Below are 19,100 nucleotides of genomic sequence, written 5' to 3'. Positions count from 1 at the left end.
TTACGAAAAAGGCTCAAACGGGATTTGAACTGGGGGCCTTTTGCATACAAAGTGAGAATCTTTCTGTAGTAGTGTAAGATACATGGCATCCTACTAGCTTGGGCTAGTGGGTTAACCCTTTAGCTCAATTGGTAGAGCACTGGACTGGCAAGCCAGAAGCCCCGGGTTCAATCCTCAGCAGAGGCGAAAAAATTGTTTCTGTACATTGGCACCCATGTTGGAACCTGGCTGTTCTCTGGCATGTGAAAGTGATTGCCCCTAGAACTTCGCCCCACAGGTGTCGGCACTCCGAAAGAGATGTGGACATCTCATTCTCTGGAGGGGGACAATGTAGTAGTGTAAGATACATGGCATCCTACTAGCTTTAGCTAGTGGGTTAACCCTTTGCCTCAATTGGTAGAGCACTGGACTGGCAAGTCAGAGGCCGCAGGTTCAATCCCCAGCAGAGGAGAAAAAATGTCTCTGTTACATTTCCTCTAGGCTATTGATGAACTTGACAAAATTATGAATTAAATGCAAACACAAGGTTAAATACATAACGTATACATGTTTACATCACGTCCTACATTGGCAAAATTTTACAAAAAACCTAATGTGTCTAATTAAGCATCTACTAAAACCTTTTGACCTCAAAACCAATAGGTGTTTTCTTTAGGCCATAGGGAGTTATGTAGAATTTGATTGCAAAAGTTCAAAGGCTTCTCGAGATATCGCTTGGAAATGAAAGTGTTACAGACACGAATGGAGGGACAGACAGAAGGGCATGGGGGGGGTCAGAGGGAGGTATGGTATGAAATTTAATTGTAACAAGATGTGTTTGTGAAACACTATGCGCCCAGCGGCAACAAAGTTAAAAAAACCTATATTTATGCCACCCGCAAACGAAGTTTGGGGGGGTATATAGGAATCACCTTGTCCGTCTGTCTGCCTGTCTGTCCGTCCGTCAGTCTGTCTGTCTGTACAAAAATGACCGGTCCATATCTTTCTTACGGAGGAACATAAGAATCTATTACTCCACACAAAGATTGCCTATAACCCAAGGGTGTGTCATGACCTTGACCCAAGGTCATTTGGGGAAGTTCAAGGTCACTGGAAGAAAAATTTTATAATTCGTGTCTGGTCCATATCTTTCTTATGGATAAACTTGGTAGGTTCTCATTTCACACAAAGATTGCCCATGACCAAAGGGTGTGTCATGACCTTGACCCAAGGTCATTTTGTGAAGTTCAAGGTCACTGGAAGAAAAATTTCATAATTCGTGTCCGGTCCATATCTTTCTTATGGATAAACTTGGTAGGTTCTCATTTCACACAAAGATTGCCCCGTGACCTAAGGGTGTGTCATGACCTTGACCCAAGGTCATTTGGGGAAGTTCAAGGTCACTGAAAGAAAAATTGTATGATTCATGTTTGATGCATATCTTTATTATGGAAAAACTTACCTCTGAAAAACCCAGCGGGGGGTATTTTGTCCCGTTTGGACAGTTCTAGTTTTAGCAGTGAAGGTCAAAAGGTCATTGATCTTGGTGTCATTTGAAAAAAAAACTTGATTAGTGAAGTATGCATACCAAATATGAAGTCTCTATCTCTCATAGTTCAAAAGTTATGGGTGAAGGTTCAAAAAAGCTTATTTTTAGCATATAGGACACAGTCAAGGTCACGAGGTCATTGACCGTGGTGTCATGTGAAAGGGCTTAATTAGTGGAGTATACATGTCAAATATTAAGTCTCTATCTTTCTTTGTTCAAAAGTTATAGCGAAGATTAAAGTTTGCCGATAAAAAAGCTATATTTAGCGTATAGGTCACAGTCAAGGTCACAAGGTCATTGACCATGTTTCATTTAAAAGAGCTTAATCAGTGGTGTATGCATACCAAATATGAAGTCTCTATCTTTTATGGTTCAAAAGTTATGGCGAAGGTTAAAGTTTGCAGACAAACAGACAGCTAGACAGACAGACAGACAGGACAAAAACAATATACGCCTCGGATCTTTCAATCCGGGCTCATAAAAACTTATAGGCTTCTTAAGATATCGCCCGGAAATGAAAGTTTTACACACACTCATAATATGTGTGAATTTAAGACCTTGAACTTTGACCTCAAATTTAATAGGGGTATTCTTTTAAAGCCATAGGGAATTGTGGTATAGAATATCATTGCAAAAGCTCAAAGTTTTCAATATCGAGATTTTGTGCAGAAATGAATTAACTGTTAAAACAGACATTTAAAAAAAAATTATGAACTTGAACTTTTGACCTCAAAATTAATAGGGATCTTTCTTAGGCCATGGAGATTTACTGTGTAAAATTTCATTGCAAATAGCTCAAAGGCTTCTCGAGATATCACATGGAAAAGATCGAAAGCATTACGCACAGACATAACTACAGACGGACGGACAACAGACCAAAATTAATATCCCCCACTTTCAGCGGGGGACAATATACATGTAAAACGGACAACTTCAGAGAAGTGTGGTACCTTACAAAGTTTGGGGGGGGTATATTGGAATCAGCTTGTCCGTCTGTCTGTCTGTCTGTGCAAACGTGTCCGGTCCATATCTTTCTTAAGGAGGAACATAAGATTCTACTTCTTCACACAAAAATTGACCTTGACCCAAGGTCATTTGGGGAAGTTCAAGGTCAATGGAAGAAAAATGTCATAATTCGTGTCTGGTCCATATCTTTCTTAAGGATAAACTTGGTAAGGTCTTATTTCACACAAAGATTCCTCATGACCTAAGGATGTGTCATGACCTTGACCCAAGGTCATCTGTGCAAGTTCAAGGTCACTGAAAGAAAAATTTTATAATTCATGTTTGATACATATCTTTATTATGGAAAAACTTGAATCAACTTTTTCACACAAAGATGGATTATGACCTGAGGGTTTGTTATGACCTTGACCCAAGGTCATTTAAGTTCAAGGTCACTGAATGAAAAATTTCATAATTTGTGTCTGGTCCATATCTTGCTTATGGATAAACTTGGTAAGTTCCTATTTCACACAAAGATCCCTCATGACCTTAGGGTGTGTCATGACCTTGATGCAAGGTCATCTGTGCAAGTTCAAGGTCATTGAAGGAACAAAATCATAATTCATGTTTGGTACATATCTTTCTTATGGAAAACTTGGTAAGTTCCTGTTTTACACAAAGATCGCTTATGTCTTGAGAGTGTGTCATGACCTTGACCCAAGGTCATTTTTGTAAGTTTAAGGTCACTGAAAGGAAAAAGTTCATAATTTGTGCCTGGTCCATATCTTTCTTATGGATAAACTTGGAGGGTTCCTCATTTACACAGAAAAAATTGCTTATGTCTTGAGGGTGTGTCATGACCTTCACCCAAGGTCATTTGTGCAAGTTTAAGGTCACTGAAAGGAAAAAGTTCATAATTTGTGCCTGGTCCATATCTTTCTTATGGATAAACTTGGATGATTCCTCATTTACACAAAGATTGCTTATGACCTGAGGTTTGTGTCATGACCTTGACCCAAGACCATTTATGCGAGTTCAAGGACACTGACATAAAAAGTTCATAATTTGTGTCTGGTCTGTATCTTTATTTTTATTTATTAAGCTGCGCCTTCGTTTCATTCATAAAATATATCATGAGCAATTACATTTGCACTAAAAATGTATTAGCATTTCTCTCTTCTCTTAGATCCATAAAATATTCATGATTTGGCATGAAAAACCCAGCGCGGGGGGTGGGGTTTGGGGGGGGGGGTATTTTGTCCTTCTGGACAGTTCTAGTTGGTTTTGTTGTTGGGGTTGCAGTGATACAATAAATACATTTATGGCATATTGTAAATGTCTTTGAAAAGTAGATTAAACTTCAACTTCAAGGTCATGGAGTAAATACAATCAGAAAAGTCTTGTCACAGGTCTGTAAATGTAAAAATAGAGGATTGTAGGATTGAAGTAGAGAAAGCTTATTTTAGAGGAGGATTATGGCAAGCAAAAATTAAAGCACTTTTTTCCATCCCCACCCCCACCCCTTGAGCACCCCCCCCCCCCCTATCCTGCTAGGTTTTATTTATAAAAGGACCAAATCTGACAGTTCTGGTAGATATGGCTTTTTGTTGTAAATAATTATGAAACATTAAAATGAAAATAAAATTAACAGTTTACTGTTCACAGCAAATATTGCAAGTCTCGATCACTTTCAAATACGATCGGGATCGGGGTTCATTAAAAGTGACAGGTTGTTTGTAAACAGCAACGAAGCAGGACAAAGTGGAACACCATTGATTTATGGCATGCAATATTGATAAACTTGAGACGATGAAAACACACGTCTAAGTATATGCGCATAAAAACCGCCCAATATGATTGCACTTATATTTACGGATGAAAATAATAAACAAACCAAAAAAAATTACACTAAAAATTTAAGTCTAACTTAATCCTTTAATTTAAAGACAGGAAAAACCATCAAGGAAGTGAGTCACAGAACGAAGATTGATATATGATCGTTCTAATCATTATAAATAGGGAGGTCAGTAAAAGATAACCTTTCTTGTCTTTTTCCATTAGTACTAAAATTCAATTCTCAATGATGACAGATTCAAAAAGTATCGACAATAGTAAGTATACATTGTAAAGTATCGATAACAGTTATATTTCATAGATATATTTAAATACACAGTCTACTTTGACTGGAATATGTGCTGTTCACAAACTATTCAATTATTTTAAAAGGCTTTATGCTATTTATAAAGGCCGGAGAATATTTTTTTTTACTTTTATTAATATATATTTAAATGCCTCTAAGAGTTTATGCTTATAAAAAAATATATTTTAAATATACCTGTGTTTCGGAAAATAAGCCAAAATATGGCATCAGTGTTTTCACATGTGTCGGATTAGTATAGATCAACCATAAGATTCTGAAACAATTGTCCATAACATCCAGCATATCAATGTGATTAAAATGCACATACTTATAATTATTATGAATTATTATTAGCTTTTAATCATGTTACTAAAATTTGAGAAACCTTTTTCTTTGATGTTAAAATAAATGATATTAGTCCTTACTCCCTCTTCATGTCACTGAGAGACAATAGAATAGATTCTATATATAGATAATTACATATGTATGACGTGGTTTACTGATTTGTCCATCTTTTCCTTCTTTAGTAGCTATAAAGGATGATAAACATGCTGATTCCAGTCTGGCCACCGGTCAGGAAAACAAAGAAAAGGTCAATTATTTTTAAAACTGTATTTCAAAAGAGTGATCTGTTCATAGAATTGTCATCAAATCATATATGTATTTGAATTAAAGTAACAATTTGTAATTTTCAGGTATCCAAAAAGGAATTTAGTAAAGGTTTGTGTCCCCTTTTACAAGATTACTGACACACAATTTATTATTCTTTTCAATAAAGTGAAATATATGTAATCAGTATAAACAATGTTAAGATTAAAAAAAAAATTTTAGTTTTAAATATTTGAAAGACAGTAATTTTTGTACCTCGGTCTCTTTTCTGACTTTATTTTAAAAATGTGCATTCATACAGATCAGGAATATTTAAAAGAATATTTTGCCAAAGCCCTGGGACTTCGACCTCCGCCAAAACAAGTCTTATCTACAGTCGACATGGAAGGAATAGCAAAATTGATCTCCGAGGGAAAGGCTAAAAATATCATAACAATGGCAGGTGCTGGAATATCTACATGTAAGTTTTTCCTAGTTCTGTATAATGAGAAGACCAGAATCTCTACAGGTAAGTTCATCTCTGGTTTAGTTCTGTATCAACCAGAAGTTTTCTGTGTAAGTTTACCTCTGGTTTAGTTCTGTACCAACCAGAATCTCTACAGGTAAGTTCATCTCTGGTTTAGTTCTGTATCAACCAGAAGTTTTCTGTGTAAGTTTACCTCTGGTTTAGTTCTGTATCAACCACAATCTCTACAGGTAAGTTTATCTCTGTTTTAGTTCTGTACCAACCAGAATCTCTACAGATAAGGTTTAGTTCTGTATCAACCACAATCTCTACAGGTAAGTTTATCTCTGTTTTAGTTCGGTACCAACCAGCATCTCTACAGGTAAGTTCATCTCTGTTTTAGTTCGGTACCAACCAGCATCTCTACACTCTAAGTTTATCTCTGTTTTAGTTCGGTACCAACCAGAATCTCTACAGATAAGTTCATCTCTGGTTTAGTTCTGTATCAACCAGAATCTCTACAGGTAAGTTCATCTCTGGTTTAGTTCTGTATAATAATAATAATAATAATAATAATACTTTATTTTGAGAGGGTAACCCGATTAGTGCAATGCACTAGTCTTCCTCGGGGCCCTCTTAGCATGTTCCCAATAATACATGTACAATAATAAAAACATTTTACAATAATAAATAAATAATACAATATGACGTAAAAATACATTTTTAGGACATTTTAGTTGCGACACTTTATAATAAATGTTTCAACATTTTTACGAAATGTGTGTAAATTCTGTGAAAAACGTATATACAAAGGTAATTTGTTCCATAAATGAACACCAGAATAATGAAAAGAATTTTTAAATTGATTTGTTCGATATTTCGGAAGTTGAAGGTCATAGTTTGTTTCAGATCGTAGAACATAATTATTAGAAGAAATAAATTCAAAAGAGTCTCTTAAATAGGTAGGTGCCATACCATGAAGTGTTTTGTACAGTAGTACATATTTATGAAAATCGATCAACTCGTATATGGTCAGCCATCCAAGTTTTTCAAATAATGGTAGTGAAGGGGCATCATAAGCCACATCTAATATAATCCGGGCTGCCCTTTTTTGCAATTTAAAAACTCTATCTATGCCAGCACCTGGCGCATTACCCCAAATAGTAAGACAATAATTCATAGAAGGCAGAATGTATGCATTATAGAATAGTTTTCTTGTGTGTAAGGGAAGAAATTTTTTAATTTTGCGTAAAGTATATAATTTATATGTCAAAGATTTACAAACTGAGTCAATATGGTGATTATAGCGCAATGAATGATCAATATGCACTCCCAGAAGTTTTTCAGATTCAACATTTTCAATAAATTTGTTTGAAGCATATAAATTTAGTTCAGGGGAATTTATTCTTGATTTTCTTTGTTGTGTTCCCATAAGCATACATTTTGTCTTGTTGGTATTTAACACCATTTGATTTTTGGAACACCAATTTTCAATCTCACACAAATCAAAGTTTAGGGCATTCTCAATACCTTCTATATTTTTATGATATGTATGTAAGGTTGCATCATCAGCAAACATATCAATATCTGTTCTATTTACATGTAAAGGGAGATCATTTATATACAATAAAAATAATAGGGGACCTAAGATAGATCCCTGGGGTACTCCTGCTGTGACGGGCAAAAAATCAGAGGAATATGTTCCTATTTTTACACACTGAGTCCTTGAGGTTAAATAAGAATGAAACCATTTAATAGCCATTTGATCAAAGTGATATGATTGAAGTTTACTTATAAGTATATCATGATTAATTAAATCAAATGCCTTGCTAAAATCAATGAAAGTTATGCCTACTAGATTTCCTTGATCCATAGCTTGTAGCCAATTATCTGTAAGTTTTGTAAGGGCCGTTTGACATGAATGAAATTCTCGAAATCCAGATTGTGATTTAAATAAAAGATCAAAGTTAGAGGCAAAGTTACGTATTTGATTGGCTATGTGTTTTTCAACTAATTTTGATAATGTTGGAAGAATGGATATCGGTCTGTAGTTCCCTGGATCTGCGTGGTCGCCATTTTTGAAAATAGGAGTGACTTTTGCTTGTTTTAAACGGGTCGGAAATACTCCATTAGTGATGCTAGCATTTATAAGATGTGTAATAGATTTGCATATAACATTTGCCGAAAGTTTTAGAAGACGAGGTCCGATAAAGTCTATACCGGCTGACTTGTTTACATCAAGTGTATTCAACATATTCAATACTTCAAATTCACTTATTTCATTAATACTGAAAACATTTTCTTTCCCTAGTTTAGTTTCTGTGTATCGATTTAATAATTCTGGATCAAAACTTTCTACAGACATATCTGCTAATAATTTACAGGATATTTCCGTAAAGTGTTTGTTAAAAATATCAACAATATCCTGTAAATCTTCAAAATCTAAACCATTTTGTGTAATACGGCTAGGCGTAAAATTTTTGGAATTAGATGCCAAATGGTTTAAATAACTCCACATTTCTTTAGGACTTGAGCTTTCTTCAATTGCTGATTTGTAATACTTTGATTTCGCTTGATCTATTAACTGTGTCACTTTATTTCTCCAAATTTTGTAATTTTCTGAATTCCTTTGTAAATGATATGTATCGCGTAAATGTCTAGCATCATTTATTTCCTGTGTAAGCCATTTAGGTCGAGTTTCATTCTTGACTCTTTTAGTTTTTACTCTGGCATGCTTGTTTAGAATATCATTATATATTTCATAAAATTTATTCATTATCTCGTTTGGGTCTTTTAGTTCAAGAAGAGTGTTAAAATTTGCATTTTCTAAATCTCTTAGAAACTCATTTTCATTGAATTGTTTAAAATCTCGGTATTGGATTTCAGTATGTTTTCCTCTACGCTGTATGCAGTTAGTTTTCCGTGTCAAACATACAGGATAGTGGTCAGAAATAGCGATAGGGGGCACATTTGTTTCACATATGTTTTCCGGTTTGGTTGTATAAAAATGATCAATTAAAGTACTTGAGGTACTTGTTATTCTAGTAGGAACAGTAACTATCTGCGAAAGTCCAAACTCTTCTAAAGCAGATGTCCAGTATTGTGGGGGGTCTTTCATTAGATCAATATTGAAATCACCTGATAAAATTATTTCAGTATCGTCACAGCAGGAGGCACAGTTCACCTCCCTTGCTAGGTCCTCCGCCCAGCAGGAGGGGGCAGATGGTGGACGATAAGCAGAGCAATAAAATATAGGTTTTGAATTTTTTAGATTTATCTCTAGCCATATTGATTCAATATTACTGATTTCAAAATCAGTTCTACGTTTATAAGAAATATCATTTGAAATGTATATTAAAATTCCACCACCTGCCTTTAGTTTACGATCTTTTCTTTCAAAAACAAAGCCCTCAATATTTAATTCAGAGTTGCCTATCTGCTCGGTCAAAAAAGTTTCACATACACCTAAAATGTCTAAAGTTTGTCTATTTTGGAGCAATAGTTTTATTTCGTCAATTTTTGGAATAATATGACAAACATTTAAATTCCCGAATCGTAAACCTTTTTTTACCAATCCAAATCCTTGGTTATTTTGTGTTGTTTGGGTATCATTTTTACGGGTCAAAGGAACTGTTTTCTTTACTTGTGAAACAGATTTGAATGATTGTGAATTTCTAGATTTTTCGGGAGGGTGATTTGTATCCTTTTTATTAGCGACTTTTTTGTTTGTATAATTTTCTGAATTTTCCTTTTTTGATAGTGAATTAACAGATTTTGTAGGGGTATGTGACTTGTTTGAATGAAGGTCTAAGAGAGACTTTGAACATTTACATTTTTCGTTATTACATTCTTGACATAAGTTTATAAGTTCTTCATAAAGGTTTTTACAACGAGGATAATTGTTATTTGTAATAACGGCTGTACATTCATCGCCGATTCCCTAATATCCACAAAATTTAAGTTTATGACCTATTTCACCACATTTCCAGCAAGTAACTTTCCTCCCATGCCTGCAGTTCCGTGCGGAATGACCCTCTTCACCACAGAATGGGCAGGTGTATTTTCGGGAAGTATTAAGGCGGCCTTAATTGTACTCTGTCGCATTTCAAAATGTTCACATGTCCTTGTATGATCCTGAGAAACGAAGATGTCCCTTTGTCAGAGAGATGGATTCCGTCCTTCCAGTATAATTCCGGGCGAGGTTTCTCTTGCTTGAACACCTGTGATGTCGATATCACTGTAGCTCCATATTCCTCGCAAACATTTCGAATTACATTATTAATTTCACAAACATTGATATCTTTCCTGGCCAAAACTTCACAAATATACACTTGGACATTAGAATTCCGGGACTTGAGATCGGTGATAATTTCCACAAAATCATTTTCAATGGCCTCCCTGTCGCGGTTGTTTCCGACATCATTTCCTCCAGCAAGAATAACCACATCATTATAGGAGCAGACATTCATCTTTGCTAATTTTGCACGAATATGAGAAACTTGGGCTCCTCTGTTTGTGCTAACTTGTACACAGGACAGTAATCCTCGGGTTTTGATTCTCTGCAGGATTGAACTCCCAATCAAAAGCACAGATTTTCCATCTTCTGGTTGTCTCCGTATTTTCTCCGTCTTTTGGCTTTGTGGCAAATAGGGATAGGATTCTGCATCCGTGGATGTGCTTGAATCTGTCTTGGTGGCAGTAATGGCGCACTGTGTGTGTCTGGAGACTCCGTTTGATACTGGGAGATCTTCAGTTGTCGTTCCTTTCTGTTTCAGAGATTTATTTGATGTCTGGGTTGAAGTACTTTTACATTTCTCTCCTTTTGGAAGCAACTGCTTTTTCAGATTATCAACTTCCTGTGTTAAGGTTGCAACCATTTCAGAGAGTTGTTTGATGATCTCTGCACTGCTGCATTGATCACAATTAGAGTCCATATCAAGTTTTTCATTTTTTCCAGATTTGTAGGTAGGTTTAGGGGTGGATGCAAAATATGGAGATGGTTGCTGAATAACCAGCTTGCATTCCGTATCACTATAATTAGCATCTTCGGTTAAATTATGCATATCAGGTTGACTCTTCATTTCATTCAGGAATTCACTACTGTACCATTCAAAGGCTCTAGACCCTTGAATGAGGATAGTATTAGTACTTTTGTAAATCGTTACTGTTACTGACTCACATGCAGACTTGTATATGCACCCGTTTTTCTTGTTATTTCCATGAAATAAGAGCATTTTCTGGAGCACAGACAGAACAAAATCATGTTTCTGGCCATCATAGTTGATAGTCACACTTTCTTTGTTGAACTTAATCTGGAGAAAGTCTGGTATACTCACTGGTGGTGTTAAATCCAGTTCGTTATCCTTTCCAGTAAAAGATTGTGATAATACACTAAATGAGTTCCAAATTGATTTAAATAGATTAGAATTTACACTAAGATCCATGATTTCTTGATCATTTTTACTTATCAGCTGGGTACAGGTAAGAGCTCATAAAAACACGTCTTATCTCTTCAACAGTCAGTCTATGCTTCAGGTAAGGTTATCTCAGGTTTAGTTCTGTATCAACCAGAATCTCTTCATGTAAGTTTATCTCTGTTTTAGTTCTGTATCAACCAGCATCTCTACAGGTAAGTTCATCTCTGGTTTAGTTCTGTATCAACCAGAAGTTTTGTGTAAGTTTATCTCTGGTTCTGTACCAACCACAATCTCTACAGGTAAGTTTATCTCTGTTTTAGTTCTGTATCAACCAGAATCTCTACAGATAAGTTCATCTCTGGTTTAGTTCTGTATCAACCAGAATCTCTACAGATAAGTTCATCTCTGGTTTAGTTCTGTATCAACCAGAATCTCTATAGGTAAGTTCATCTCTGGTTTAGTTCTGTATCAACCAGCATCTCTACACTCTACAGGTAAGTTTATCTCTGTTTTAGTTCTGTATCAACCAGAATCTCTACAGATAAGTTCATCTCTGGTTTAGTTCTGTATCAACCAGCATCTCTACAGGTAAGTTTATCTCTGTTTTAGTTCTGTACCAACCAGAATCTCTACAGGTAAGTTCATCTCTGGTTTAGTTCTGTATCAACCAGAATCTCTTCAGGTAAGGTTATCTCAGGTTTAGTTCTGTATCAACCAGAATCTCTACAGGTAAGTTTATCTCTGGTTTAGTTCTGTATCAACCAGCATCTCTACACTCTACAGGTAAGTTTATCTCTGTTTTAGTTCTGTATCAACCAGAATCTCTATAGGTAAGTTCATCTCTGGTTTAGTTCTGTATCAACCAGCATCTCTACACTCTACAGGTAAGTTTATCTCTGTTTTAGTTCTGTACCAACCAGAATCTCTACAGATAAGTTTACCTCTGGTTTAGTTCTGTACCAACCAGAATCTCTACAGGTAAGTTCATCTCTGTTTTAGTTCTGTATTAACCAGAATCTCCACAGGTAGGTAGGTAATCTACAGGTAAGATGAAGTGATCCTCACAACACCAGGGGTTCTGAGTCGACAATTGTGGTCACAGGACCCCTGACAATTTGAGGATGGAACAAAGTTAGTACCCGTATGGGCATACATACTGTATGTATACTTAAAGTAACGGCCTTCATATTTAAGCAGCTTTAGCGCAGATGAGGATGCACTAATTCATGAATACCCCTAATGAAAGAATTCATTTATAAATAGAATATACAGCACGAACATGTGTAGCGCTAATTCATGATTACACCAACAACTCCATATTTGTTGAGTGTGTTAAATTTTGAATACACCAATTAAATTATGTACATGACTACACATACAGTATTTAGGTCAGTATACTGTAGATCATAAATTTTTTGTGACACCTTAATTTTGCAAGACCGTCGTTAACTCTTCATTAGCAAGACAAAATTTTCACAAATTGTGGTTTTTGTATTATGTAATTATCCTATGAAATAATAATATATGCGAGAACAAAATTTTTGCGAGCACACTGACTCGTGTAACAGTACAAAAATAAATATAAAGTTCACGTGAATAAAAAGTGATTTACAGTATTTGTTAGCCACTATTATGTCTTTGTTGTCTGTAGATAATAATGACTATTTTACTTACTGGAGGTATTTACTGCATACCATATAATGTTTTAGCTGCTGGCATTCCTGACTTTCGATCACCAAAAACGGGACTCTATGATAATCTGGAAAAGTTCAATCTTCCAAATCCCCAGGCTGTCTTCTCCATTGATTATTTCAAGGTCAGTCTTGTGAGAGAGAGAGAATTTGCTGAGAATTCCTTATGACAATACATGTACATGTAATTACCTTTGTCAAATTGAGATGTTTTATTTATTCTATTTATTTAAGGAAAACCCAGTTCCATATTTTACAGTTAGGAAAGAAATGATTTTAGGAAACTTCAAAGTAAGTTTTTCAGCAGCCTTGATTAAATTATACTACTAAACTTAAAAATACTTAATGCAGAAGAGATTCTGCAATGCAGATATAATCTAATGATAAAAACTTTTTGAGTAGAAACGCTGTGAAAGGACAATTACATGTAAGAGTCTGGATAATTCTTATGACTCGTGAATCGTTTTTTAGCCTACACCATGTCACTACTTTATCAGAATGTTGTCAGAGAAAGGATTACTGCTCCGTCATTACACACAGGTATGTTCCATTAAGTATAACTAGCAGGTTAGGTATGTTCAATTAAGCATTGAATTCATATTTTGGGATGTCTTCGGTCCTATAACACACCTGGCTGTGCCGACAAATTGAATACCGCGCGTTAGCACCGAAGACATCCCAAAATATGAATTCAATGCTTACATTTACATTCTCTAATTTTCCTTTATCATAACTTTTTATTTCGTTCATGTTTAATGTGAATTAAGTGCCCTTCGGTATTTGTGTTCTCAATAAACGTAATAGCCTTTCGTGACGTTGGAAAGCCGTTTGTGACATTAAAAAGTTAAATAACGCAAATAAACATTGCGAGCAAAAAATTGACAAATTCATTTTTAAAGCACGTTTGTTGCATTTTATGCTAATTTTAAAAGGGTAGTTTTTTAAAAATGAAATTGGGTGAAAACAATATACATTTTGGTGTTCCTAAATATTGAAAATGCATGTAGTTCCTACTGTGTATTCTACCACGCTGTGACAAGGTTTTGCGTGTGTTATAAAAATTTGAAAAATGTTGAAAGTGGATTTCTAATGGATTTCATAAAGAAAATTACATTGAATGTAAATATTCAATAATACATCATAACAATAAGATACATTCAATCTTATTAAACACATATATGTTCAATCCCATCACACATATGTATGTTCAATCCCATTACATACAGGTTTGTTCAATCCCATACACATAGGTATGTTCAATCCCATTGCACACAGATATGTTCAATTCCATTACACATAGGTATGTTCAGTCCCATCACACATAGGTATGTTCAATCCCATCACACAGGTATGTTCACTCCCATCACACATAGGTATCTTCACTCCCATTACACACAGGTATGTTCACTCCCATCACACATAGGTATGTTCAGTCCCAATACACACAGGTATGTTCAATCAATACATACAGCATCACAATAAGATACATTCAAACACATTACACAAAGGATGTTCAATCCCATCACACATAGGTATGTTCAATCCCAATACACACAGGTTAGATTAAATCCCATTACACATAAACATGTTCAATCCCATCGTGCATAGGTATGTTCAGATCCATTATATACCGTGAGGTATGTTCAATCTCATTAAACACAGGTTTGTTCAATCCCAATACACAAAGGTTAGATTCAATCCCATTACAAATAGGTATGTTCAATCACATTACTTACCGCAAGGTATGCTCAATCCCATTACACATAGGTATGTTCAATCCCATCACACATAGGTATTTTTAATCCCATTAAACACAGGTTTGTTCAATCCCATCACACATAGATATGTTCACTCCCATCACACACAGGTATGTTCAATCCCATTATACATAGGTATGTTCAATCCCATCACACATAGGTATGTTCAATCAATACATACAGCATCACAATAAGATACATTCAAACACATTACACACAGGTATGTTCAATCCCATAACACACAGGTATGTTCAATCCCATAACACACAGGTATGTTCAATCCCATCACACACAGGTATGTTCAATCCCATTACATACAGGTATGTTCAATCCCATTACACATAGATATGTTCAATCCCATTATACATAGGTATGTTCAATCCCATCACACATAGGTATGTTCAATCCCATTATACATAGGTATGTTCAATCCCATTATACATAGGTATCTTCAATCCCATTACATACAGGTATGTTCAATCCCATTATACATAGGTATGTTCAATCCCATTACACACAGGTATGTTCAATCCCATTATACATAGGTATTTTTAATCCCATTACACACAGGTATGTTCAATCCCATCACACATAGATATGTTCACTCCCATCACACATAGGTATGTTCAATCCCATCACACATAGGTATGTTCAATCCCATTACACACAGGTATGTTCACTCCCATCACACATAGATATGTTCAATCCCATTACACACAGGTATGTTCAATCCCATCACACATAGGTATGTTCAATCCCATAACACACAGGTATGTTCAATCCCATCACACATAGGTATTTTTATTCCCATTAAACACAGGTATGTTCAATCCCATCACACATAGATATGTTCACTCCCATCACACACAGGTATGTTCACTCCCATCACACATAGGTATGTTCAATCCCATTACACACAAGACTAGTACCATGACAGGTATGTTCAATCTCGTCACACATACTTTTATGTTCAATCCCTTTACACACAAGACTAATACCATGACACACATGGAGGTACATTCAATCCAATTTCACATATATAGGTACCATTATAACACTACACAGTTTTGGATAAATCACAATGATACCTTCCATCTTATTACAGCTTGTACTTGAACATATTCAGGTTCATTTATTTCCATATTATATAATATACTTTAAAAAGTTAAACCATTGATCAATCAATTTTTACAGAATATTGATGCCCTGGAGCGGACTGCTGGGATTGATCCCGATTTAATGATGGAAGCACACGGGTCGAACAGGGTTGGGCACTGTTTGAACTGCTCCTCAGAATATTCACACAAGTGGATAAAAGGTCCTCTAAACAATAGGCAAATCATATTTATCATATATTATAAGATTTTTTTGTTAATTGAGTTACTCTTTTTTATTATACATGTATATTTCTAGACATTTTAAGGAAAGATGGAATTCCAAAATGCACTGTTGAAGGATGTACCGGGACTATAAAACCAGGTTAGCATGAGATATTAACCATTAATTAAATAATATATTGGGTTGACCTCTTCTTTTAAATCATAATAGTTCAATAGGTAAAGTGGATTAAAAATTATGAATATCATGGTGTATGTCCCCTGGGGTCAGAGGGATGGGACCAAAAATAAAAAAAATCATGCTACAAAGGTTTAAGTTTTTCCTTTTTATTATAAACAGATACAGTCTTTTTTGGAGAGCAACTGCCAAAGAGGTTTACAGAGCTTGTAGATCAGGTACAATTTCAGGATATTAAATTGTAGTTCTATAATTTGTGTAACTTTGTTATACACAAATGTATAAGGTATATTGTGTAAATTGCTTCACCCAATATACTAATACTTGTGTAAATATTGACAGGACTTTGATAAGTGTGACCTGCTTATTATTCTGGGAACATCACTAAAGGTCCAGCCATTTGCTAGGATAACCAGTAGGTACGTTGATCGTAACTGAATTTTGGTACTTTCTCCAATATTACAATGAATGTATAACCACTATCAAGGTTTTCTTATCTATTATAAATCTTGTACCCCCTACATAATGCAGATTAAAATTTCAATTAAAGTAAGCCTTCAACTGTAAAAGTCAGTGCATCTTGCAAAAGCCCAATACTTAATATATAAGCATCATTTGTTTTATTTTTCAAGTTAGTGATCAATGTATTTGAACACAATTCTAAAAAATGTGTGATTATATAAACATTAAGAGCTATATGAAATACATGAATATTTTTGCCCCCACAAAAGTCATAGTTTGAAAATTGTTTGAATTGTGCTGAATTGTATGAGATCTAAATTATTACAAAATATATTATGGTTTTGAAGTAGGTTTATAATCAATTTTTGTTTCTATGACGTCATAAACTATTAATGGATTTTGAGCTATTTTTCAGATAGCTGCAGATCTGTAGCGTTATGGTTTTATATATTTGTCTTTGACCACAACACTACAGATCCCGTAATGCAAAAAAGGTGAAATTTACGGCACAATATTTTTTGCACACTTTTGGAGAGAAACTGCGCTTGGTGACTTTTACTCAAAATAACAATGCAAATACAAATACTCCGGAAATTTTGGATTTACTTCATTTTCCTGCAGATGTCAAATCAAACATATGGCATCATGTCTGATGAAAATATTTATGCAATACTTTGAAGTCTGCAGATATAATCCTGCTTTTGAACATAAATATATATGTCTTCAACGTTTGATTTGTGGGGAAAATATTGGTCTTTTCCAAGTATAGTTCTTAAAATAAATTGGTTACTGAATTTTTTTCAGAGTCCCTGATGAAACGCCTCGATTGTACATCAATTTGGAGAAAACTGGGACAGAGGCGGTATGTAAAATCTTGCAAGACAACCTGAAAGAGCTTCGGAGGGCTTGATTTCTAGGCTTTTTTTCTACAGATCTTTAAATACTAGTATTCTTCATTATCTCTTCTGGTCAGAGACCGGAGGAGCTTATGCGAGAGTAGGGTGTGCGTCTTCATGCAGTCCGCCCATCTACCTGTCTATAAACAATTATTTAAAACATTAATACTTCTAAAGTTTTGGTACCAAATTTTGAAAATAACTTAGCACACAAGTAGACTACACTAAGATGCATAATTCTATTTATTGTTTTTTTATTTCAGTGAACAAGGTTGCCATGGTTACTGAAAATAGAAATTTCTGTGAAGCACATGTATTTTTAAAAAATGCTATTCATTCCACATGCAGTTTTTGTTTAATTTTAATATTAGTTGGGCTAGTTGGCACACAGAGACTTCACTAAGCTACTCAGATCTAATTATCAATTTTTAATTTCAATGAGCAGTTTTTTCCTTGGTAAATAAAAATAGAGCTAAAATACTTTCATTTGCTACTCCTGCTACAGTTTTGATCTTATTTTAATATAACATGCCATACAAGTAGATAAGACTAACCTTCAATAATAATGATATTTTTATTTCAGTTAATGGTGTTGCCATCATTACTAATAATAGAAATATTTGTTTAATACTTTTAAAGTGCTACTCCTCCAACAGTTTGATCAGATTTCAATCAAACTAGGCATGCAAGTAGAATAGGCTAAGCTAAATGATACTGTGTATTCACTGTTTTAGATTTTGATGAATAGTGTTGCCATGGTCACCAAAAAAAAAGAAATATATGTAGATTTCTTTTAAAAGGCTACTACAGTCTACAGTTTTATTCTGATTGCAATAAATCTTGCTGAAAAAAAAGCTGAACCAATAATCATTATTATGTTCCCCAAACGAAGTTGGGGAACATATTGTTTTTACTCTGTTTCTTATTAAGGTCTTCCGTCTTCACGGAAGACCTTATAGTGATTCTATTGTTTCTTATTATTATTATTATTCTTTTTTTTGACAAAATTTTGTGCAGGCGATTTCTCGAAAACTATTCAGCGGTTTTTCATGAAACTTTCAACAAATATGTGTCATTACATGAAGTTGTTACATCTGAAGAGAAATTTGGAAAAATCTCTTCTGGTGCCAAGTTATGGACAATTTTCTGATTTTAAAATGCGATTTTGTTGCCCCTTTTTTCCGAAAATGGCTAGGTATATGATATGGAGACTTATTGGAGATGATAGATCATGACTTTCTGGTTTGCAGAATCACCTTTTCGTGCGTCGTCAGTACTTCCGGTCGTTACGAGATGCAAATTAAAAATAATCGTATTTTCTAACTTTTGTTTTTCAATATTTTTCATTTATTTTTGGTATGTTAATAGAAACCCTCCTCATAATGCTTACTATATAATTTGTTTGAATGTCTATAAATCTAAACTCTAGATATTAGCATTCAAAAATCTGAAGCGGGTCCAAAATGGCGGCTGTCTCAATCAACGCCGACATTTCGCAATAGGGGTTTACGGTGGCAGCCGAGCGTTTGCTTGAACGAAAGTAACATAAGAATAAATGAAATATAAAGGAGTACTTGGACTGTCACGTCGTAGTTTCGTTGCAGTTCTGTGTCAAACTAACGTCTTCTATAATTGGTTTTGGCTGGCTTTCAAAGTAGAAAAAGAAAAGACTAAATGTGCAAATGAAATTCGATA

The 19,100-nt window shown here is 34.7% G+C and overlaps 1 protein-coding gene across 2 annotated transcripts in view; it reads left to right on the top strand.

Annotated features, from left to right (window-relative positions):
• Positions 1 to 4,153: 4,153 nt before the first annotated feature.
• The window catches only part of LOC134258384 (NAD-dependent protein deacetylase sirtuin-2-like), a 29,104-nt gene continuing 14,157 nt past the window's right edge, over positions 4,154 to 19,100 (top strand). The window contains exons 1-12 of one of the 2 annotated variants that reach the window (XM_062740913.1): positions 4,154 to 4,584; positions 5,144 to 5,205; positions 5,309 to 5,333; positions 5,524 to 5,682; positions 12,794 to 12,900; positions 13,010 to 13,066; positions 13,247 to 13,315; positions 15,727 to 15,850; positions 15,946 to 16,011; positions 16,210 to 16,265; positions 16,390 to 16,466; positions 17,314 to 17,371. In XM_062740913.1, coding sequence (XP_062596897.1) covers positions 4,554 to 4,584; positions 5,144 to 5,205; positions 5,309 to 5,333; positions 5,524 to 5,682; positions 12,794 to 12,900; positions 13,010 to 13,066; positions 13,247 to 13,315; positions 15,727 to 15,850; positions 15,946 to 16,011; positions 16,210 to 16,265; positions 16,390 to 16,466; positions 17,314 to 17,371 — 891 coding nt within the window. In that variant the 5' untranslated portion in view covers positions 4,154 to 4,553. Of the gene's footprint in view, positions 4,585 to 5,140; positions 5,206 to 5,308; positions 5,334 to 5,523; positions 5,683 to 12,793; positions 12,901 to 13,009; positions 13,067 to 13,246; positions 13,316 to 15,726; positions 15,851 to 15,945; positions 16,012 to 16,209; positions 16,266 to 16,389; positions 16,467 to 17,313; positions 17,372 to 19,100 lie in introns of both variants that reach the window. The other variant, XM_062740912.1, reaches the window with a different exon arrangement.

Source organism: Saccostrea cucullata, unplaced genomic scaffold (genome assembly GCF_032062105.1).
Source record: "Saccostrea cucullata isolate Sc308-1 unplaced genomic scaffold, CSIRO_AGI_Scuc_v1 ctg4, whole genome shotgun sequence".
Lineage (NCBI taxonomy): Eukaryota > Metazoa > Mollusca > Bivalvia > Ostreida > Ostreidae > Saccostrea > Saccostrea cuccullata.
This window is presented reverse-complemented; position numbering and strand designations above follow the sequence as displayed.